The sequence below is a fragment of the Grus americana genome, chromosome 9, assembly GCF_028858705.1.
Source record: "Grus americana isolate bGruAme1 chromosome 9, bGruAme1.mat, whole genome shotgun sequence".
Classification (NCBI taxonomy): domain Eukaryota; kingdom Metazoa; phylum Chordata; class Aves; order Gruiformes; family Gruidae; genus Grus; species Grus americana.
In genome coordinates, this window is record NC_072860.1 from 2,910,269 (window position 1) to 2,934,139 (window position 23,871).

A 23,871-nucleotide genomic window follows, 5' to 3' on the forward strand; every position below is an offset into this window, starting at 1 on the left:
TCTGATCTTGGCAAACAGCATTTGATGTTTTGTCACCTCCATAGAAATGTTTTAAACCCCACAGCAGGAAATAGGGATGCCACTTTCTGGATACAAAATACAGAATACAAAACCTGACTTGGATAGTTCAGTTTTTGGGAGCGAAACCAGCTGTCTTAAAGACTAAGAAAACCTGAGTTGCGTTAGGTATGCCTACAGCACGTATATATCTCCAGAGGGGCTAAGAACATACGGATATTCAGTGGCAAAGTAGACTTCACGATGTTCTTTAGGTAACTTTTTTCTAAATGTTTTTGCAACAGCAGAAACAGAGCCTGTGCACTGATAGCTTGGCAGTGTTAAAGAGCAGTCTCCAGAATCTTAACTGAACTTAATAACAATGGGAAGAAATAACACCTTTATTTTTCAGTTGGTAGAGTCTAAAATATGTCTCTTCAATAAATGTTACTGAATGAGCGTCAAGTAATAGGTGTGAATTTTGATGAAAAGAATATCCACATCTCTATTATTTTTCTAGTCTCAAAATAGCAAATTGAGTAACTTTTTTCTGTTGGTAACTGTTTTAGTGAGGAAAAACAAGTCTTTTGTGCTGCAGAATAAAAAAAAATACATTTTTCTTCTTGTAGCACTTTAAAAATAAGTTCAGAAGGAATGAGGCATATTCCTTATCATCTGGGTCTTAGGCTCATCTGGTCTGTTGGATTGCAGCTCACTCCTGGGCCACTATCTCTGTGTATTTTACTTTTGGCTGACTTGGCTCTGCACCTCTGTCTGCTAGTTTTCTGCTATGTGTAGCCCATCCAAGGAGCAATACTGAGAGGCTTCCCTGCACTTCCTGTTACATTCTTCTGTGTGACATTTTTCAGAGATCTAAAATGAAATAAAACCTCTGTTTCCTGGACACAGATTTTCTGTCTAGCTTGTTGCCTGCCTTTATTTTCTGTGAAGCATGGGAAAACAGAATGTGGTTGACCATCATGTGCAAAGATTTATCCCTTCCAGATAAGGAGATTTGCCAACAGTGCACCTACCAAATGAAGAGTTGAGTGTCTCCAGCAATTTTGTTTTATTCAGAACCAATACCACCAGACACTTCCCAAAATGCTGTTTTAAAATTTTGGTTCTCAAAGCCCAGCAAGTACAGAAGTGGTCTTTAGTCAGGTGTCCCCTTCAACAAAGTATATATCTGGGTTATATGAGGCTTCATAGCTGAGACTGGTGAAAGTACATCATCTGTATCAACAGGCAACGCGCTTTAGCTCTTTATCTAAAAACAACACAAGGAAGGTATTCCAGTTACCTGAGGGCCTCAAGTAGTCACTTGTAGTCACTTAAGTAGTCATCAGGGTGGAAGAACTCTTTCATCTTAAAAATTGGGGTGTTCCCTGCATCTCCTGTCTACTCGATAGGTCAAGGATCTTGCCATCTTGAACATTCTTGTAGAAACTTGTTCCTGTGACAGAGGTAAAAAGATTTCGTGTGAACCTGGATGTTGGGAAATTGGAAACGTCTTGAATTTTGTACTCTGGATTGAATTCTACCTATATTCTCTCACTATAGTCTCTCCCTAAAACAATATACTGTGGAAAATTTTGAGCTGAAGAAAGGAAAAGGTTTGTTTCCTCCAGTGTTTCGAGATGGTGGAGGAGGGATGTTGATTTTTCTCCAAGATTTATTGAAAGTCCAAAGGCAATGTATTTCCTGTCTCCAGAGTGCCATATCTCTATGTAGGAAGAATTTCTAAGTGGAGGTTTGATATGCCATAGAATTTCAGGTACTCTGTTTCCTCATTTTTTCATTGACTGAAAAAGCTGCATGATGTGAGAAAGGGGTATGCAATCTCCTATCCTTCCTAAACTAAATTCTTAAAAATGTCCCTGTCCACCCCAGGAATCTTAGTGCATAGTCATACTTTCTTTTGTTTTTCCTGTCTAAGCAAGCAGGCATACTATACAATAGTCTCCAAATATCACCTTATATTTTTGGATTTTAAGATTCTAACAAGGAAAATTAAGTATACCTTTCTCTAGTACTTGAGTACTTTTTAAAATAGATAACCACACAATTTCAGGTTAACACTGAAGAAGTGTCATCACGATAATTCCTGTGAGAATTCTGGTGCCCTACAGCTAAACATATTTAAAGAAATACAAAATCCAGAAGTCCTGAAGCTATTACTACTTTTTATTTTGGTGGTGGTGTATCCTTGTCAGGATGAGTCAACAGTGAAAGCAGTATGTATGTCTAGCCTGAGTTACTGGTGTATAATGTGGGTTCTTTTTATAAAAATATTTACATCATACTTTTGTGACAGTGTTGCTCTTCATTAAGCACTTGAGGATTTTATATGTTTTATTTTAAATATAATGTAATGTAAATTAGGAACTAAAAGACTATCTTATCTCCTAAATTCCTGGCAGACTTGTCCTTGAGCTCAAGCATAGTTGCTTCTAACTCTTAACATGCTGACCTTGACTTTCCAGAAGATGGATTCACAGGACAATGTTAACACTACTATGTTTGTCTTGGTTAATCCTTAATCCTACTTTGAATTTTCAGTCTTTCCTAAAACACTGCAAGATACATCATATTTGATTAAATATATAAATTTCATTCTTTTTATTACAGAAGTAGCAAATATGTTTGGTTTATATAAAATGTGTGTAATGTTTACAGTTTCCTATATTCCCATTTTCCTTTAGCATGAGACTTCATGATACAGCTGTTTATTCATTCTCTCTGCACACTTTGGCCTATTTCCTTTTATGCTTCCCTATGTCTTAAACTATCTTCTTCTCTTCTGTCTTTCCTATCCATGTCATAATTTCTTGTATGCTTTGCTTTCTTCTGTTTTTTTCCTCAATCTTTCCACCCCAAGGTACGTAGGGACGTGGAGGTATTTCCTAAATCTGTCTCGTGTTTCTTTCCATAAACTTCCATTCCTCTCGTAGGTTCCTATCACCACTTCCGGTGCCTCTAAGGGAGCAGGATTTCAACCCTTTGTTTCTAGGTTCCTAAAGATGCGATGCATGTTCACTGGCATGTGTGTTTTCTTTGCAGTGAGACCAAACTTTGAGGAAGGTGGGACAGCAACAACGGGGAGGAAGCATGAGTTTATACGCTCTGAGAGCGAGAACTGGCGCATCTTCAGGGAGGAACAAAATGGGGAAGATGATGATGGAGGCTGGCGACTGGCTGGGTCACGGAGGGATGGTGAGAGGTGGCGCCCTCACAGTCCAGGTGAGAGGAGATCTGGAGAAAAATGCAGCTGTGGTTATAGGGAAAGGGCAGTGGGTGAATCAGGGCATGGGGAAAGGAGAGGAAAGGGAGGTGGCATAGGTGGCATAAAATTTAGGACAAAAATAGGTAAGGTTCGTGCAATTTTGGTCACAAAATTATAGAATGCCAGGTTGGAAGGGACCTCAAGGATCACCTGGTCCAACCTTTCTTGGCAAAAGCTCTGTCTAGACAAAAGCTCCATCTAGACAACATGGCCCAGCACCCTGTCCAGCTGAATCTTGAAAGTGGCCGATGTTGGGGAATCCACCACTTCCCTGGGGAGATTCTTACAATGGCTGATTGTTCTCTCTGTGAAAAATTTTCCTCTAGTCTCCAATCAGAAACTCTCCAGAAGTAACCTGTGTCCGTTCCCCTTGTCTTTTCCACATGGCTCCTTGTAAAAAGGGAGTCTCCATCTCCTTTGTAGCCACTCTTTCAGTACTGGAACATGGCGATGAGGTCTCCCCTAAGCCTTCTTTTCTTAAGGCTCAACAAACCCAATTATCTCATCTTTTCCTTACATGGCAGACTTCCCAGTCCTTTGATTTTCCTGGTGGCCTTCCTCTGGACCCTCTCTAGCCTGTCCACATCTTTGATTTTTGTATAGTGGGGACCAAAACTGAACACAGTATTCAAAGTGTGGCCTGACAAGTGCTGAGTAGGGTGGGATACTCTAACATATTTAAGGGAACAATGTTTTTCATGTGTATGCTTGTCTGTGTTGTGCTTCAGGTGTGTATGTGCCTAGTAAAATCATGGGGTTTTTTAATAGTACTTTGTCTGTGGCTGTGATGCTGAGTGGGGAGAAGTTACCCACAGTAGGTAAGATATCTAAGGCTGTGGAGTGATGCCGACACTAAGCCATTCAGGTTGTTGGCGTCTTTCTAGTTTTCCAAATGTGTTTGCAATGCCAAGAGGCATAGTTGGAAAATCTTAAAATATGCTGCTCTATGCATCTTGTAGTTAGTTACAAGATGTCGTCTCACTGAATTTCCGGCATCTGCTCAGTGTTACTCTCCCCTTCCCTGGCCTGACAAAGTCAGTCTGGTTCACTTGCTTTCCAGCATTGTATTGCTGAGTTGCAGGAGAAATACAAAGCGAAGTTTGGTATTTGAGTAGGTTAGCTGAAACTTTGGGGTTTTTAATCTACTTGGAAAAGATCCTGCTAGCCAGACTTACCTGTTGTGGGATCTTGGGTCTGGGTATCTTTTGGCTGCAGAAGGCTTCTGGGGAATCAGGGGAGGATTGTGGCTCTTCTACAGTTATATCTTTGTAGGGAAGCAAAGGAAGCATGGGACATTTTGGGGGCTGAGGTGGACAACTTCTTTTCTTCAATTAAAAAAGTCCACTTGCACTTAGAATGGATCTATCACCCTTTTCAATATCCCAAAGGACTTTCAGTGCTATAGTAGTTGTGAGCAACCATTACCTCTGTTCCTAACCCTCTCCACAGCTATGTAATACTCTGCCCTGAAACAACTGTTAGCTTGTACTAAAATTTAACAGTGAGCCCAAGGCTAGATTTATTATCGGATGTTTTCTATTTAGAGCAGGGCTAAGGGGCAAATTTTTCAAGAATGTCATTTTCTTTTCCCCAGTGTTTGGTCACGATTGTTCATTAGACACTGCTGCTTTGTTATATAGTTCAGATGACAGGCCAGCTATGATTGTACCTCATGATGATCAGATGCAGCATGGTACTCAAGAGTGGAGTGTTTTGCAAGTACAAGCCTGCATGCTTTAGCTTAAAAGGAAGCATAGACCTCAAAGTTCAGAAGTTCATTCATGGCTTGAACTTTTTTGGAAGATGTTCTGAGAAAGGTTTTGAAAATTCATCTTACTTCCATCATAGGAAATATTACTGCTTATTTGAATTTTTGTTGTAGTAGACAACTAACTTCACTTACAAGTTAGTTTTAGCAGGTATAATAAGCCTGTTCTAGGAATTCTGTGAATCTGCAGAGTAGCAGCTAATTTTGAGATAGACTGAGTTGACAGCTATATTGTACTAGTCTCTCAGCTTTGGTCAGGGCTGTATTTGAATTCTCCTTTTAGTACTAGCCACAGGACTATCAGAATGGTTTTAATCACATTCTTGCTTTAAACAATGAGTTTAATGCAAATTGGCATGGCTTAAACTGCTTCTTTATACTTATTCTGCTGTTAGGTAGTAGTACTAATCATGTGTCCTGCTAAAAATAGAGAAATGTCTTCAGAGTATTGTCGTCATTTGTTTAGCTGGACCTTCCTTTGACTTGGCTCTGCATACTCCCTCTAGATTGTATGCTGCTTGTTTTTTTCCTTTTGGGTGAGAGCAGTTAAGAAGAACATATCAGTTGTCAGGCTTGAGTTTATCTTCTGTTTTTAAGCAAAGAATACTGTGATTCCCACAGACCATTGTTTTTCCAGCTTTTGAATTCCTCTTGCTCCTTCAGCTGTGTTTACTGCAGGGATAGGTGACCTAAATCTGCTCATTTTGTACTTTTTTTTTTATAGGCACAAAGGATCAAGAGGATGGACTGTTTCTGCTGAAGCAGTCTTGTGCCCCTATGTGTAGCTTCCCAGGTTCTGTGGTCTGATTTATTGTAGCTAAAGTTAACTCCCTTGATGTAGCTGAAGGGATCTGTCATGTATCCATGCTGTGTTTAAACTATTCTCTCACATGGGTACACCTCATATGAAGTGAGGGATCTGCTGAGTATTGGTGGTAAAGTGAAGAAGCAAATAGGTCGGACTTCTCCTTAAAATAGCCAAGCCAAATGCTTTTTTTTCCTTCTACTACTTAATTCAGAAGGATGTAAACTTGTCTGTTTTTACAGCATGAAAACTGTCTGGATTGCATCACCAGGCTTTTCCAGTCAGAGTTGATGGGGTTTTCTACTTTTTCTACTACTGTCTGTGCACTAGGACTAGAAGTCTGATGAGAAGACATCTTACCTTGGCTTTATACAATGGAAAAGTTGATTTGCTGGTTGTTCTGGGTAAATGTGGTACTGCTGCTATTGTAGATGTGAAACAGGGTCTTTAGACTGGGTTAACTATCTGTAAGAAGAATGTGACCATAGCTTGAAATTCACTGGCTGCTTCAAAGTTCTCTTGTTTGTTTTTTTAATGTTTTAAGCCATCTTTTTTTTAATGATATAATGACTGCTTACCTAAAAAGACCTTTCTTTTTGTTGTTCCAGTTCTTGCATTCATACAATGATTGACCTTTAAATTTGCAGAGCAAGTCCATTTTATCAGATAAAGACAAACTTTTTTTGGTCTCAAAACTAGTGAATGTGGTGTATAGATTGTTTTAGTTTTTTGTTACTAAGTCATCCTTGAGGAATAGGAATCATCTCTTCTTGCCTAAAATTTCTCTCTGATATGATTTTATGTCTTTGCTTAAGCAGCTCTATTAAGATCTTTTCCCTGAAAAGACTTTTAGAGAGGCATTGGTCTGTAATCTTGTGTAAAGATTTTTTGGTTGCTGCTTTTCTTGAAAGGCTTTTCAAATTCATCTTGGTTCACTCCATTTTCAGAATCAGTTGCTGTGAATCAAGTAGCCTTTTGGGTGTTGTGCCTTGTGCTTCTTGAATATTTTAAAGCAGCTAAAGTACACTTGAGAATCTTGCTCTAAAATTAGGTTCACATACAATATATGCCAAAAAAGTAATGTGTACTATTCCTTTGTCTCTTGTTTAGTATTGGTTTAGTATACATTGGAAGTTTCTTTTCTGAATTAGAGAATATAACTTTTAAGAGATAAATAGCTATTAATAATTGAGACTAAAGTGTACTACAATTTCCTACAGCAGCCAGTAGTCCTTTCTTTCACCTGTAATGTCACCATAAATTGCAAGGGATAAATTTAGCTTAAAATTATTTCTTTTAACTTGGAATCTTGATCATATAACTAGTGCCTAATGGTACTACAGGACTGAATTTAAAAGTATGTTTGGTCCTAACTGTTGGCTAAAAAACTTTAGGTAAGAATTTAAGATTTGTCTTTACTTTTGACTGTAAAGATTGGCAGCCCTGTACTTTGCACCTGAGTTGCTTGCTGTATTCTAACTAGGCTTTTATAAACTTTTGTTGTTATTAAGAAACAATGGCATGTGTCTGCTCTATCTCTTATTTTTGCCTGCCCACCTAGGTGTGGACTATAAAAGGAGGTTTTGTGACTAAATCTTTGCAAGGAGACCATATGGTAAACAAAGTCTCTTTAAGTTCTTAATTTGAACTTTGAAGATACCTGGAATTAACAAAATGCTCAGAATTGATCTTCAAAAACCATATTTCTGGATTGCACTATGAAGAGCCTGCACCCCTGTTGTAGGGATGTGAACTCTAAAAATAATCAAAGTTCTTAATGTATGATCTCAAGATCGCCCATTTATGGCTGTGTAGAAAATTCTTAATACCAAACTTTCCTCTTTTCTGCAAGAGAGAGCTGAAGAAGAGAAGCTCAGCTGTTTGTGAGCCCCAGGATAGCAAACAGGCAGAGATATTAAACAGTTTGTATGATATGCCATTGCCAGGTTCAGGCCATAGCTCTGTTTTTCCACATATTGGGAAACCTGACGTGGACATTGCTGGCTGTACTGAGGAGATGTCTGCCCCTGGTTTTAATCAGAAACATAGTCTGGTTGTCAGCAACCTCTCACGCTTAAACCTCAGAAAAAGCCCTCTGATTCCAAAGGAAGTCCTGGTTTTGATGCATTGATATTTCTGATGAGGAGGGGGAAGTAAACTTAATACTGCTTCTGATGCCACATTAGTGGAATTGCAGTGTCAGGCCTTTCCTTTTGGGTAGACCGTGGTGTCCTGCTTAGTTGCTGGTTGCTCCCAGAGATGCTTTTGTTCTTTTAAAATTGAGCAGCATTTAATGAGATGTTCATATGTATGACTTGCCTGAAGAGAATGCCTTTAGAAACCTGCATCTCCTGAGTTTGCACTAAGTTAGAGGCTGTGGGCAGAGGTGCACAGGGGGTGATGCAGGCATCTTCCTCTCAAGAGGATGCATGAAATGGTTATTACTTATTTTAACTTTAATGGTTATTACGAATGGTTATTACATAGACTACCAGGTTGGAAGAGACCTCAAGGATCATCTGGTCCAACCTTTCTTGGCAAAAGCTCCATCTAGATGGAGCCCGGGCGCTGTCCAGCTGAATCTTAAGTGTCCCAAAGTGTACTTTAGCTCTCTGGAGTACTTACTCCATTAATGCATCTTCAATGAGCTCTATCTTTGCTTACATATTTTTGGGGGAAGTTATTGCTGAACAAGAAGTTGACATAACAGGCTTAAGATGTTAAGAACTACTTTAAGGCAGGCAGGAAAGATGGGATAAGTGCAAGCTTACTGTGCCTTATTTCTTTCCTTAATGACACAAAAAAAGTAGCTTCAGAACATTGATTTGACGGTTTTGCATACCAAAAAGTTATTTGTTTCCACAGCATAACTAGAAGCATAGATTAAGTTATAGAATGGAATTATTTGCAAATAAGCACATATGGTATAATGAAGGCCTTGTTAAAGACTAGCCTTTTGTGTTTCCATGATAAAATATCATCTTAAAGTTCATAGTGTTTCTAGAAGGAGTTTGTTTTACATTTCCTGTATTTGTGAGACAAAGGTGGATTTTTGCATGGTTAATACTAATACTTAAGGTTGATGTAGAAACATTCCTCATCCATTCGAAGCAAATGGAACAGAGGACAACGTTTCTCCTCTTTACTGTGATTTTTTTCTTGGTAGTCGTTCGATAAAGTGAGACTGCACTGATTGCACAAATTCTGAGACCAAAAAAAGAAATTATTTTTCACCAGAAAAGAACACAGCCACCACTAAAAGCACTAAAAACTAATGTGCTTTCATGTTTTGCTTTGCACCTTTCTGGTTAAGATAACTTCTATTGGATGGAAAACTGTTTATAATCCTTTCACTCCCAATTTGTTTTCCTTAGCAGCAAGTTTTTTTAAATAGCATTACTGCAGTCGGAGGATTTTAAGCTTGGCTGAATGAAGATGTCTTCTGAATAGATTAGAAAGAAAAGTGAAATAAATTTTATACTTGAATTTGGAAAGTTTTCCCTCTTATTATCATTCCAAGTTTTGGTATTCCATGGCTAAAAAATTACCATTCAAGGGACTTAACAGTTCTTTCAGAGGTATTTGAGCAGTTGTCAGCCCGTTTTTCATGTATATGCACAGAAGTGTTTCTGAGGGCAAGAGGAAAAAAGCATGGGTGGTTTGTTCACGATATGACTTTTGCAGATTGCCTGAAAGAAAATATAAAATCTTACACATATAAAGATGCTAAAAAAGATTTAAATCAATGATGGCTCATAAATTCAATCAGCATCTGGAGCTGCTTGTCTTATTTTGGTGCTCCAGCATGTTTTAGATTATGTAGCCCAGCTTTATTAGCCTTATGTGTGTTTTTTATGCTCATAATGTAATTTATTATGTGGGGATATACAGTGGATAATATTTGAAAGTCGCATGCTTAAAGGTAAGATACTCCTTTTCTTTCCCTTGTCCTTTAAGATGCCTGCTCATAGGTGGATTGTACCCTTTAGGGGCCTTCTGAATTTCTGTCACTGTTTGTCATTTCTTCACCCACCCCTTCACCCTTCCAAGTTAGCTACTACCCCCGGGACTGTCTTGTAAAGTTACTTTCCCCCCACCTTAGACGGCCCTCGTTCTGCAGGCTGGCGAGAACACATGGAGCGGCGGCGGAGGTTTGAATTTGATTTCCGGGAACGAGATGATGAACGGGGTTATCGACGAGTACGGTGTGGAAGTGGCAGCATGGATGACGACAGGGACAGTCTCCCTGAGTGGTGCTTAGAAGATGCAGAAGAAGAAATGGGAACATTTGACTCCTCTGGAGCATTTCTCTCTCTAAAGGTGAACAGCTTTCTTGGGCCCTTTGTTCACTTTGAGCAAATGTCCTGTTATGTCAGGTGGATTATGGATTATAATGTTAACTTTTTAGAAGGTGCAGAAGGAGCCAATCCCTGAGGAACAGGAGATGGACTTCCGACCTGTGGAGGAGGGGGAAGAAAGATCTGACTCTGAAGGGAGCCACAATGAAGAAGCCAAAGATCATGAAAAGACCACCAAGAAAGAAGGGGAGAAAACAGACAGAGTAGTAGCAGGTAAGTGGGACTTCTCATGCATCTGTTCTATGCTGCAGCGTAGAATTTCTGTTAATTCAGTTACGTAGAACCATGCAATGTTACAGAAGCAGCGGAAGAAGCAGGCCAAACATCTTCACCGGCTGCCAGGTCAGATACCCCACCGAAATCCCAGCCTCCAGACCCACTGCAGACGAGCCTTTTTGAAAGGAAGGAAGAGTCTGTGCCAGAAAGAACAGAAAAAACAGAAGATAAAGAGAATCGAACAGAGAATACACCGCCAGCCAAAATGTCCAACAGAGAAGGTAATAAACTTGATAGATGAATTTACTAAGTTTCCATTAACTGTTGTGATTATTCTTGTTCTATTTTAAGAATCAAGGACTGGATTATGGTGATAAAAAGCTGGAATTCCCCAGCTGGTCTATAAATACAAGATTTGTTGGATATGCTATCTCAAATGCTTGCAGTACACTGGTACTTTATGTTGCAATGCAGTCTAGGGAAAAACAAGCTAGTTGTGATGTGCCTCATTGTGGTAGAGCAGATCAGCCTGGACAAATGTATGTGGCCAGGGAACAGGGTATGCTGAAATGTGCTGAGTATCTGAAAATATTTTTGTGTTGGTGCTAATTTTGAGCTGCTGAATATTTTCTACAGTAAGTTCTTAAAAGTCATTTTTATTTATGTTAAAGATAATGAACTAATTTTAAAATTTTTCTTTAGATTTGGCTTCTGTCGCTCAACCTTTGCCACAGATTTCTGCAGACACAGCTTCTCCTGCTCATCTTTCTCCTCCTGTTTCCAATTCAAATCCTGCTCTGCGGCCAGTTCAGACACCTGTCACAGCTGCTCCAGGCATGGGCAACATTCCTGCTGACCCAGATGATGAAGAGGGCCTTAAGCACCTAGAGCAGGTAAAATTTCTCAAATTCCTTTGTTGTTGACAATCGTGAGGCTGCAGGAATGTGGAATGTAAAGAATATTTGAAGCCCATAAAAACAGAAATGCAGCTGAAACTTTACACTCCACGATGTATACTGAAAGCTACTCTTTTCCCCTCCATTATTTTTTTGGGAGAATAATTCAAGCCTATGGTATTTTTCTGAATAAGGCTACAATACGCAGTGTTAAAGAGCTAGACATCCTAGTGCTTATGATCACTGTCAAGCAGCATTACCATTTGCCTTGAGAAACCGTAAAACGGTATGCCCAACATGTTAAAAATAAAATCTAAAAATACATACATGAAGTGCATACTCTGTTCATCAAAGTTTTGTGCTCTACTGGTATGGAGAGCATTTTTCATGCTGGTGCTCCCATACCTGTTTTATTTTTCTTCATGATACTGTGTGGGACCTTCTTGGTAAGTCATTTTAAAGCTTTACTTTAGCAGGTGAACCGTGTTTATTCATGATTCTGACAAGGTGGTAGGCTGAGCTCAGGGATTGTGGTGCAGTTACACAAGTCCTCAAGTTGCTTATAATTCCTGCTACACTCTTGAGCACTGGGTACTACAAGGTGGTTGTATTTGGTGCACTTGTTTTCAAATCTGTAAGCACACAACTAACTCTTGCATTCCTTGCTGGTTTTGACGTCTCCTGCAGCAAGCAGAGAAAATGGTGGCCTACCTACAGGACAGTGCCCTTGATGATGAAAGACTAGCAGCAAAAATTCAAGAGCACAGAGCAAAGGGTTCCTCCATGCCGTTGTTCCATGAAGCCATGCAGAAGTGGTACTACAAAGATCCACAAGGAGAAATTCAGGGTAGGTCTGTGCCCTTTACACTTCCTCTTTTGTTTCACAGAACCATAAAGAGTTCTTCACAAAATTACCGACGACAGATACTGATGCTTGTTTTTACAAAAGCAGCACATTTACCACTCTAGAATTAGGTTTTGAAAATAGATCTTCTACCCATCACTGCCCCCATCAGCCCAGCATGCCTAATGTCTGGAATTATTCTTTATCATGGCTAAGGTTTGCAATTGCTTCATATTTCTGTAAGTCGAGGTTAGACTAAAACCTGTTTTTCGTGCCATAGTTACTCAGATTTCCAGATAGTAGTGGTAACAAAACAAGAACATGACCATTCAGTATCTTGTTGAAGAATCCATGAGAAACATTGAAATCAGTTTTCTAGTCTCAGCGCAAAGACATTGAGTATTCAGGGAAGGGTAATTTTTTTAGAATCTAGAGCTGTTTAGTGCGAATGACTTCCTCAGCTATGAACTCTCAGTAGGATTTTTGGGGGTGTTGGTGGTGGGATCTCTGCCAATCTCTTGTCTGCAGGTATTACACATCTTGAGGGTTATCTGTTCACCTCTTTAAGTTTAAAGGATGTTAACCACAAAGCGGTTTTAGTTGCTCAGTGTGCTTTAAACTATATGTTAGTTACTGCTGGGTGTTTATTGCTCAGTGATGATCTAATAATTTTTTATTGGAGTAAGTAGTTCCTTGAATGTGACCTCCAGAAGTAAACACTCCCGTAGTATTTTATTGGGATACCTCCTGTGGTTTCATATTCTCTGGGAGGAATTTCTTTCTAAAGATTACTTCTAGATAAGGCAAGAATTACTAGACATTCTTACTTTTCAGAAGATATTTTTGTGGTTCTTACTCTGTTAAATAATCTTTTTTTTTTTTAATACTGGTTTTGTGTCTGTTTGGATATGTAAAATTAGTATAGGAGTCCTTATTTGAAATCTTTCTCAGGAAAAAGAGGAAGAGAAGGAAAAGCGTAGCTTTTTTAGAAAGGAAGGAGAAACTGGTTTCCTCATTATCTTAAAAAATGTAATTGTCCACTCAGAGGGAGATCTGCTCATCTGCTAAGTTCCAGAAGCAAAACTATAAAACATACAAATTTCTCTGATTCGAAGGCAAGAGTTGAAACAGGCTATGGTGGTTTAATTATCTGTGCAGTATACACGGGGAAAGTAACGCTTGTGCTTTTAGCACTGTCAGCTAGCAGATACTGCCGAGGTCTGAACTGGAAATTGCAACTGTTGTCAATGTGGTGCCGAGCCTGACATGGTGAGCTTTGCTGGGAGGCAGGATGTGTATTAGCTGGGCCAAGCTCCACACCACCTTGGCCACTTGGCTTTGATCTCGGGGCTGACTCATCTCCTTGCAATGCATGGTAAAAGCAGTCACACACTTTTTGTTAAAGATTATCTGGGGGAATGCTGTAGTCACCATAAAGATCTAGATACGTGCATTGACCCTCTGGCCTTGAATGTACTGTCTGTCCAGACAGGTGGATGAGATGGACAGGAACGTCTGATGCTAGGTACTGTGTTACTTTAACAAGCACCGTGCTCTTTGTTTCTGGTATGCTCAACTTGGCCTCGCTTCCCCTTCCCCCCATGTGTGTGGTTGATGTTATTTCAGGTCCTTTCAGTAATCAGGAGATGGCAGAGTGGTTCCAGGCTGGATACTTCACTATGTCGCTGTTGGTTAAGAGAGCTTGTGATGAGACTTTCCAGCCGCTTGGAGACATCATGAAAATGTGGGGCAGGGTTCCCTTCACCCCAGGTCCAGCACCGCTTCCACATCTGGTAATTATGTGCCAGTTACAGTATTCAGATAGTCCTGTAACAAATGGAAATTGAAATATTTATGTGTCGACTGCTCTGTTTTGGAATCGCAGGTGTTCCAAGCACCACAATTGAACTCTGTTAAATTACCTTTTTAAGAGGAGAAAAGATACTCAGTTTACAAATGTTTGGTTTGCCATGTCTGTGGTGGAAGGTTTGGTCCTGTGATATGTACAAGTGCTGTGTATTTCACAGTCACTCTACCACAGGCTTTGTAAATGTTGATCTCTGTCTAGGTATTTTTCTATTTCCTTTGTCTTTTCAGTTCAGAATGCAGCTTTTACATTGCTTGCGTTTGCAATGTGCTACTGTTGTTATATATGTTATTAAAATAGAATGTTTTATTCCTAAACATAGGGCGAGCTGGACCAAGAGCGGCTGACTAGACAACAAGAATTGGCCCTGATCCAAATGCAGCACCTCCAGTATCAGCATCTCTTAATACAGTAAGAGTCCAGTCCCAGAGATCTTCCAGTGCCTGTGTTCTGCTCTGCTTTTTTAATCACCTGGGTTCGGTTTCTTGTCATTGTTTCCTTGGGCAATGGGGCTGTGAGTGCTTCACCTCCAACAGCAACAGCCTGCTTCCACAAACACCAGAGGCTTGATAGTCTACAGGAGTAGGACAGAGTGTGGCTACCTCGGGCACGCTTTTCAGAGTCTTTTTCAATGTCATGCGTAGCTACTTCAGTGAGACCTGCTATACAGGTAGCTATTATGGTTGGACTGAATCCCGGCTATCCTTGTAATGCAGTTGGGATGGAGTCAGGGGAAGGCTATACATCTTTTTAACTGGAGATGGAGAAGGCAGAACCTATTTTTGGTCTGCTTGCACAGCTTTTTGAAGATCAGTGGAAGGTAACTGCTGGAGAAAGCAGTTTGTAATCCATTTTTGCCAAAGTTGTCAGTTGTTCAGTTCTGGCCAGTTACTAACAACTTGTTTTGTAGGAGCATGGAGAAAAGAAAGCAATGAGATAAAAGTACTTGTTCAAGGGGTCCTAAAAGTGTGTGCCATGATTATGATTTCCGAATACTGATTTGATAAGGCAAGTGCCTGACACTCTGTACCAGGGGATGCCTTGACATACTGGGGAAGAGATCGGTTTGTGTAGGTGGGCAGTCATCAAAGCCAGATTAATGTGAGCAATCTCTAGGTAATTTACAGAAAAAGAGAAGTAGCTCTTGCGCAGCTTAAAAGAGAAACATTGGACAGCAGTAACTAGTTGACATAGTTGAGGGTGAAGAGAAATTTGGTTCCGCTCATGCAGGCCAGTTTGTTGTATTCTTGTCATTTGATTCTTTCCAAGGCCCCATTCTGTGGTTTCCTCTAGTAATTTAGCATGTACATTGTATGGGTCAGCAGGCTTCAGTCACGGGGAATGAACCTATGTACAACTTGGTCATTATATAAATAAGCAAGTGAACAAATACCAGTGATTCTCTGCTTCTCTTTTGAAGACAACAATATGCACAGGTGCTGGCTCAGCAGCAAAAGGCAGCCCTCTCATCCCAGCAGCAGCAGCAGCTCGCTATTCTCTTGCAACAGTTCCAGGCCCTGAAGATGAGGTGAGTTAGCCCAGACTTGAACTGAGTACCATTTTTCCTATACTCTAACTTGTATGTGATGATATTTATAATCTTGTCAGTGGTCTGCCCTATTCAAGGTTGTTCATATTTGAGCATTACATATTTTAAAGATTGTGAATATGAAACAGTTGCAGGATGTTGAATACTTCTTCATACATGTAGCCTTTACCTCGGAGAGTCTCTATGAAAACGAGGAGGAAAATCTTATAGTTGAAATTGTACCTTTTTGACAGATCTGTTGTGCTGGTAACAGAATGGCTTTGCCAATTGAGTTCTGCACTACTAGATGCTTGTTCCTCTGTACTAGCCTATGAGCAGCAAATGCAAAACTGTACCAGTAGCTGGCTTAGCCCTTGATTTGGCAGCAGGGATGAGATGAGCAAGAATTCTGCAAGTAGTATTGTCCACATCATATTTTTGTTTTAAATAGAGGTGTGGAAGGAAAGGAGTATGTTACAAGTTACTGAATCTCATGCGTGTTCAGAGCGCTCTTCTCCCTGGAAGTGGCATGTTGACTCTTCCTGTTGGTATTACAGAATTTCTGAACAGAACATGATGCCACCTGTTACAAGGTCTGTGTCAGTGCCGGACACTGGCTCAATATGGGAACTTCAATCAGCTTCACAACCTACAGGTAAGATGCTTAGCACCTCTCAGATCTATTGAGAAAAGTTCATAGATAAAAAGCCAGCATCTTTGAGACGATCACTCCCCTTTTGACCCTAGGGGAAATTATTTCTGCATCAGTATTTTTTAACTGGTTCAGACTACTTTCCTTGCAGTTTAAATTCTGTTCAAGAGCTGTGAAGAATGTGGCCATGTTTCCTATGGCTATGGGAAGCCTTGATCCAAAGGAACTGAGTGTTATAATATAAGTGTTCTGCTCTGATGGGAGGAGTTTGAATTGCTGGGTCTTGTGTAGAAGTTTGTAGGAAACCCAGCCTTCCTTCAGTAATGGACAAGACTTGTTCTACAGGAAGATAAGGTGGCCCTCTACTGACTAAGACTAATGTATTATCATGATTTTAGTTCATAAAGCATAGTAACAGCATACACAAGACTTTCCCCTTTCAGTTGTGTGTTTGTTGATGTGCTTATTTTTGCTTGTCAATGTTTGTTTTTCTTCACTATCTAGTCTGGGAAGGAAGCAGTGTCTGGGATCTCCCCATTGATACTGCAGCTCAGGGACCAGCTCTAGAACAACTTCAGCAGCTCGAGAAGGCCAAAGCTGCAAAGGTCAGAAACTGTTTTGTACTGTAAGAAGTTGGGATTGCTGTTCTGCAATGTAACGGTGTTTCTTGAGCCAATGGAAGGTTATTAGCTCTTCAATCTTCAGACCACTCTGGATGATTTTGATTAGATTTTCGTGGAAAACACCATAAAGAGAATATGGGTTATAGAAACAAGTTATGAAATCCTTGTGGACTGCCGTTTGGAAACCATTGCTGTGGAGATACTACTGACCTCTAAAGTAGTGGTTACATTTTTTACAGTTGTGATTAAAAACTCTTCACTAGCCACCTCTGTTTTAAAATGGAATCATAATGACCTGTCATGCTAAACCCTGAGTAGGAGCAGGTAGTCGTTCTCTTAATCCTTGCATCTTTTCACCAGAATTAGTTTGGGGAATTGTAAGAGTCCTATTTGTCAGGGGTGTTTCACACTTACAAAAATAATACTAGAGTAAGTTTCAACCTGTATGATTTCGTACATGTCCTGAAACTGATTATGTTATGATGACTGCAAATCAACTTGCTATTAGCTTCTAAAGTCACAGGTTATTTTAAGGAGCTGATCTAGAAAGACTGACTAGAGAACTGGTGTTCGTTACAGAACAGAAATTATCAGAAATTGTTCTAGACTATTTCAGGAATCTGACCCCAGTAGGCAGCCAGCTGATAGGTAAAATTAAGGGAGAGCATCTGTCAGAGGCTTCCATCTGTTATGTTGTTACTATAATCTCAGCAGAGTTGCCCTAAGAAATGGTGTAGGAATACGTTACCTGCATCTGAGTATAGTTTTATGTGAATTGTAGCTAGAGCAAGAGAGGAGAGAAGTGGAAATGAGGGCCAAACGAGAGGAAGAGGAGAGGAAAAGGCAGGAGGAGCTTCGGAGGCAACAAGAAGAGCTACTTAGGAGGCAGCAGGAAGATGAGAGGAAACGACGGGAAGAAGAAGAACTGGCCCGCAGGAAGCAAGTGAGTTTCCTCAATGTAGTTCATCTTTAATTAATTTTAATACTTTTTAAAACTCACTTTAAGAATCCTGTGGGGTCTAATTAATCTTTGGTAGGTGTGTATGAAGACAGTTCTAATATTTTTCATGTGAGTATATGAAATGATTCTTTCCTTGATTTGAAGTTTAAGAGCCCCAACTGCAATCTGAGAAATGGGCTTTGATGGTTCAAGATAGGTTCCTGTTTGTGAGCCGAGAGGCTTTATTCTGTGTGGAATATTCCCTCTCAACTTCTTAGTGTCAATATTAGACTTTAGTTAGTTGCCCAGTTACTGTATGTTTAATCTTTATTCACCATTTATGCAGTCTAGTGTTTTGATAAGGGTGTGTTTTGGAGTAGACTGGAGCTTGAGCAGCTGTTTCAAGTGAATGAAATGTGGAGGCCTATAGTGGAAAAAAGTGATGTAACAGCTTATTTTTTCCCTGGTTTTTTTCAACTTAGTAAATAACTTTTTTGAATAAGTGATTAAGTTATGCCGTAGAGTCTGTCAGCTTTATTTTCTTGAGCTGATACTTGGGAAAGGAAGGGATGTACTTTGGAAAAGCAGATTTGTTAAAATGAATGATGTCGTCTGTGTTGCAGCAGGAGAATTGTAGAATGTAGAAGTTGTAGTATGTTCTTAATCTTACAAGAATACAAAATGGAGACGACATTAGTTTGATGTTTCTAGCATTTACTCCTGAATTCTGTATGGAAGAAAGATTGCTTGTTCCTTAAGTGTTGTAGGAGGGAAGGACAGTGAAAGTCAGTTTTTGCTCTGCATGTGCATAAGGGCAAGCGCATTGTTGAGCTTATTTACTAAGGAGTTAGTCAATAAATGCCCTGTAAAGTAGCACGTGAATAATAGGTGAAAGTAATAAACAGTTTTATCCTTTATAATATTTTCTATGTGCTTAGGTAGGCAGTTGTAAAGTGCGTTTCCTGGTTTAAGGATCAGACACTTCTGAGGAAGCCTCTAGAATCTTTAATTTCATTCGTAAGTTAGTTGTAGTCCTCATTTCACTCAGCGTTTGGGTTTTGTCACTGAAGATCTCTTCTAATACCCTGCAGTGTGATATGTAGTTAGCTTTCATGGTATCTTTAAGAATAAAGTCTGTAAATCAATGGCTCCTTGCTTTAATATATCTACTTTGTGTACAGCAAGTCATTATGGTATACAGTGGAAAAGCATCCTTTGGTGCTAGAGTTTAAGCTTTACTGTAGCACTAAAGCAATAATATACTCAAGAGTTTAACTTTTGAGTTAAGTTGCTTTAGATCTGTTTTAATAATAACTAATTTTTCAGCTGATCACCTGGTAATTCAATGTGTTTCATCCATGGTGGCTTCAAATGAATGGACTTGGGTTGTTTCTTTTCAGATTAACAGTTTTGCTGCTGTGTATAACTTATTAGAAATGTCCATTAAATTCCAAAATTTTTGTCCACTTTGGATTTGTACAGTAAACAATCTGACTCTCCCTTTCTGAGATGTCATGGGAAGTAATTATTTACAAGGAGGAAGCAGAATGGGGTTGAAAAGCAGTAACAGCAAGTATCTTAGTCCATTACCAATGGAATAATTGCCACAATGCTTAATTCTGAGCAGTGATGTCTTGAAAAAGGTAACAAAGAGTTTAAGCACTTCTCTGGAAAGAAAAAATAATATTGTGTTCTGTATTTAAAAAAAAAAAAAACAACCAAAGAACAAACTGGTCTAATATTTGAATTTGACTTCTGTACTGGAAGGCATTGTAGAATCAGGGATGAACTGATTTATTAGCATGGATTTATACAGAGGAGATGATGCTTAACAAATTTGATTAACTTCTTTTGAGGAGATGACAGTGAGAGCTGAGAGGGGTGAAGCAGTAGACTTAATCTGCCTGGACTTCAGGAAGGCTTTTGATGTAATACTGCATAAAAGACTAGTATATAAGGTTAGTAAATATGCTGTTGATGGTGAATTCTAAATAAAAAAAACCTAATAGAAATTCAATTCTGTAGGATGAAATGTCATACCAAATGTTGAATCCAGTTCTGTTCATAGTTTTCATCAATTACTTGCACTGTAGAATTGCAAACAGTAATGCCCAACTTGTGTAGCTCCTGTATTTCTTTTTTGTTCCTGGTCTGATGTCTTCTATTTTGTAATGATTGATCGCTTTCAAGAACAAAACTTGAGGTTTAATTAACTAATAATTGTTTTCTCTGAATTATATCTTTAGCGCTCCTTTTAAAGTACCTGGCTCAAAGATGAGATTCACAAAACTAAAAGATTTGTAAGCCCTAGTAACATAGACAAGCAGAATTGCAGGTGTTACTAACTGGAAAAAGTTCAATAATTTTATTTAAGAATCCAGTGTCTACTGCAATGAGGCTTGCTACTTAAGGATCTTCTACAATATTATAGATATTTTAAAAGATCTGAAACAAGTTGTCTGTACAGCAAGATATGTGTACTTGAAAACAATTATTAGAAAAGATGCTAAAGAATATTGGGATTCTCTTGGAGCAGGAAGCCACGAATATGGGAGCAGTAAGAGCCAAAGGAATGAGTCTGTTTCCCACGCAAGTCAGTGGCAGAAAGCTGAAGAGCTTTGAATGGTTTTGGTCACATGCTCAAACAAAAACTGAATAATAAGATGATACAGAAGTAAATATTAAGATAACCTTTTCTATAGCTGTGAAGGGTAGGAAAAAAGAATTAGATCAGCCATGTGGTTCCCAGCTTGCAGATTTTTTCCTCATGTTCGTACAGCACTGTTCCTCTTTAGTTCTTTAGGGGAGAGATGTCTTTTTTTTTTTTTTTTTTTAATTGCTGTCATTCGATAGTGTCTCTCCTGGCATGCACGAGCAAGGAGGAGATCCCTACAGCTTTATTAATGACAATTCTAGCCTCATTTCCCAAAGGGAGGGTAGGGCAGAGATGTCAGTGAACTGCTGTCACATAAGAGGACTTGGTAACTTTGTTCATCTCTCTCAGGTACTATGAGTTATGTCAATGACTAGTGCCAAACATCCCCCCAGCCTGGCTGGCAGCTAGGCATCCTGAGCTGAGATCCTGGTGTGTGGTCTCTAAGTCAAACAAAACAGACTGGCACACCTCCAGCCTCCTCAGTAGACTTTTCAGCCAAAGAAACAAGCAGAAATTTTTCAGTACTTGTACTGGGGACACGTGATTATTGTGACTTGACTGCACGTGTCCAATTAATTCGGTTACAGGCCCAAGTAACAAAATGGTCTAGGTGTTGTGTCTTGTGCTCAAAGCTTTTGTGAATATGACAAATCAAGGACTTGATTAACAAGAAAATGCTTCACAGGCTACTGTTTTATGTCCAGCTAGTGGAATAAAAACTTACACTTATAGCACTTACATTTAGCACTAAACCACTTAAGTGATATACAGGAAAATGAATTATTTCTTGGCTTGCAGCCAGCAACTCTTCAGTGCCATAGGATTGCTTATAAAAAATGTTCTGTCTGCTGGACAGTTATATTGTAGACATCTGAAGTTAGCCATTGTCAGAGAGAAAGCTGGTCCAGTTGTTCAGTGAACTGTATTGCAGTTTATCTGTGCTGTGTGTATATGAAGGTTTGATATCAGATTTAGTAAAAGGGTCTTAGATTTCAGAATTAACTTCCTTGATTTACCAGAGTTCAAAATTTATATCCATGCTGCACAATTAGTCTCTCTTCATCCTATGAATGTGTTTCTTATTAAAAAACCCCCAAACTTGCAAGACTACAATTGCACAGTATTGATTGTTCACAAGAAAAACGTATTTATGAAAGCTTAAAAGAAAAGCTCTTGTCCAAAAAGTAGGAACTTTGGGTTGAGCTGGTAGGATAAGTTAGGGGAGAGAAGAATAGAAGGGATGAAAAGCAGGGTGGGCTTAACACAGTTGCTGAACTTCAGAGAGAAGGCAGCAAAAAGCAGGGCTATTTTATGCAAGGAAAAATCAGAACTCGGGGGAAAAGTTGCACAGATGCACTCCTGTTTAACAATATACAGGAGGCCAGCAGAAGGCTGGTTGTGCCCTGTTCCTCCAAAAAGCAAGTAGCAGAATGGAAAAGTTTCTGTTTATATTGCTCAAGGGTGCTGATGTTTACTTTTCAGTTAATGACTTTGCTATTTGGAAAGCAAAACATAACTTGCTGGAAGCTATTTAAATAATTTAGGGATAGCCTCAAATCAAAGCCCTCAAGAAACCTTTCATCACCCATGATATTTAAATAGTATAGGAACAGCCCAGTCAAAGCCCTTTCAGGAAATTCCACATCTCTGGAACTTATAATGTCCTTAAGTGCATTGAGCTTCTTCAGCTTGTGTCTGGAGATGTGGCTTGAGTTTTGTAGTGCAGTTGAGTAGTCAGCCTTTAGAAACTCCTCTAAGTAGGAAAAGCTTCCAACTAATAGCTGACACCCTAAAAAAGGAATTCTTGATACTTTCACACTAAAATTATATATGTTCAAGTACAGTTAGTACATATTGAAGAGAGGAGTCTTACCCTTTGTTTTCATTCTCAACACCATTCTTTTTAAAACGAAAGATAGGCAATGATTTAATGTGTTTCTTTTTAATATAATTCATTTATGTATGAGATGCACATTGCATCAAAAAACTTGTTAACTTGTGGGTCTGTGGTGTTTAATATAGTTGTTTTGGTACTGCTTAGCTTGGAGCTAAGGAGCTTTTCTTGAGGCCATTTATGTGGCCAGATCATGTTGTAGTCTGTGTTCTGATGCAGTTCATCAATAAAATGGCATTTATAGATTGACATTTTGTTCCCAACTCCAGGAGGAAGCCCTGAGGCGACAACGAGAGCAGGAAATTGCACTAAGGCGGCAGCGGGAGGAAGAGGAACGGCAACAACAGGAGGAAGCACTTAGAAGATTAGAAGAGAGAAGAAGAGAAGAGGAGGAAAGACGGCAGCGAGAGGAGTTAATTCGTAAACAGGTGAAAAATGGCAAACGGGACCTATTATATTATGGAGGCTGCCAGAATGAACCAGCTTTGAAACTTGTATCTGTGCCTGAGACACCATGAGTTTTGTTGGAGGAAGGCAAAGCTTGTAGACAGTATCAAGTGAATGAAAAATAGGTTATTTTCCTGTATCCTCATTTCAGACTAAATAATCGGAATCTGATCTCCCCTTTGGAAAAAAGATTTGTGTTGAATGAGTGTTTTCCTTCCTGTTTGAGCCTTAAGAATGGCTTTGCAGCATGGTATTTTTACCCTTTTCTTCAAAAGAAAGGCAGAGTACAGTACCAGAATAATAACTTGTTTTGAATTGTCACTTTCTGAGCCTTTACTATTGAATTGTTATCTTTAACATCATCTGAGATGATCAGTTTTTCCAGTCTTTCTGTATTATGCCAAGACTATACCCATTATCAAAGCTGCAGCTTTCTTCCCTTTTCTTGCCTTATTATTAACAGGGTTTTTCCCCTTGGGGTGAGCTTTAGAAGTCCATATTGGGGTGCTTGAGCTTCCAGCCCCCTAATTGATAATGTCACAGTCCTGAAATCAAACTAATCTTGAGACATGATTGGCTTCACATTAACTTTCAGGTCCGTTTTGGAATTGCCAGTTATTACTTAAAGATTCTTTTTCAGGGCCCTCCCTTATAAGAAAGACATTGATCACCATTTCTGTCAATGATCCCCTTGATCACCATTCAGTCATCTCCTTTGTTAGCAGAAGCACCTTTTCCTTTGCAACTCTAGCTTTCAGCAACAACAGTAAACATCTACTTTCTTCTTTTATGTCACACCTCTCCTTTATTCCTGTCAAGTTTTATTCCATTGAAAGTATAGCAGTGCTTGGCTGTAATTAGTATAAGCAGATAGCAGCTCAACCTTGAAAGGTGCATAACTCCTAGAAGGAAAGTGGTGTGAAATTAGCTAGTCTGAACTAGGGAGGAGTCATTCTCTTCCAGGTCCCTTGGTGGAGCAATGGGAAACCTATAATTTGAGGGGATATAGACTACGTTATTGGGCTCTGAGAAATGTAAAGCTGGATAACCTAAACAGCACACATTACAGATACAAAGGCTTCTCTCTGTTCTGT

At 39.3% G+C, this 23,871-nt stretch overlaps 1 protein-coding gene across 12 annotated transcripts in view; it reads left to right on the forward strand.

The window, feature by feature from the left end:
- The window catches only part of GIGYF2 (GRB10 interacting GYF protein 2), a 77,710-nt gene that overhangs the window by 46,993 nt on the left and 6,846 nt on the right, over positions 1–23,871 (forward strand). For 2 of the 12 annotated variants that reach the window (XM_054835768.1, XM_054835778.1), the window contains 14 exons: positions 3,061–3,240; positions 9,959–10,176; positions 10,265–10,427; positions 10,496–10,711; positions 11,133–11,323; positions 12,014–12,173; positions 13,797–13,963; positions 14,360–14,448; positions 15,458–15,565; positions 16,123–16,220; positions 16,722–16,822; positions 17,622–17,783; positions 19,637–19,738; positions 22,600–22,758. In XM_054835768.1, the coding sequence (XP_054691743.1) occupies positions 3,061–3,240; positions 9,959–10,176; positions 10,265–10,427; positions 10,496–10,711; positions 11,133–11,323; positions 12,014–12,173; positions 13,797–13,963; positions 14,360–14,448; positions 15,458–15,565; positions 16,123–16,220; positions 16,722–16,822; positions 17,622–17,783; positions 19,637–19,738; positions 22,600–22,758 (2,114 nt within the window). The remainder of the gene's footprint in view (positions 1–3,060; positions 3,241–9,958; positions 10,177–10,264; positions 10,428–10,495; positions 10,712–11,132; positions 11,324–12,013; positions 12,174–13,796; positions 13,964–14,359; positions 14,449–15,457; positions 15,566–16,122; positions 16,221–16,721; positions 16,823–17,621; positions 17,784–19,636; positions 19,739–22,599; positions 22,759–23,871) is intronic. The other 10 variants (XM_054835777.1, XM_054835780.1, XM_054835769.1 and 7 more) reach the window with 9 other exon arrangements.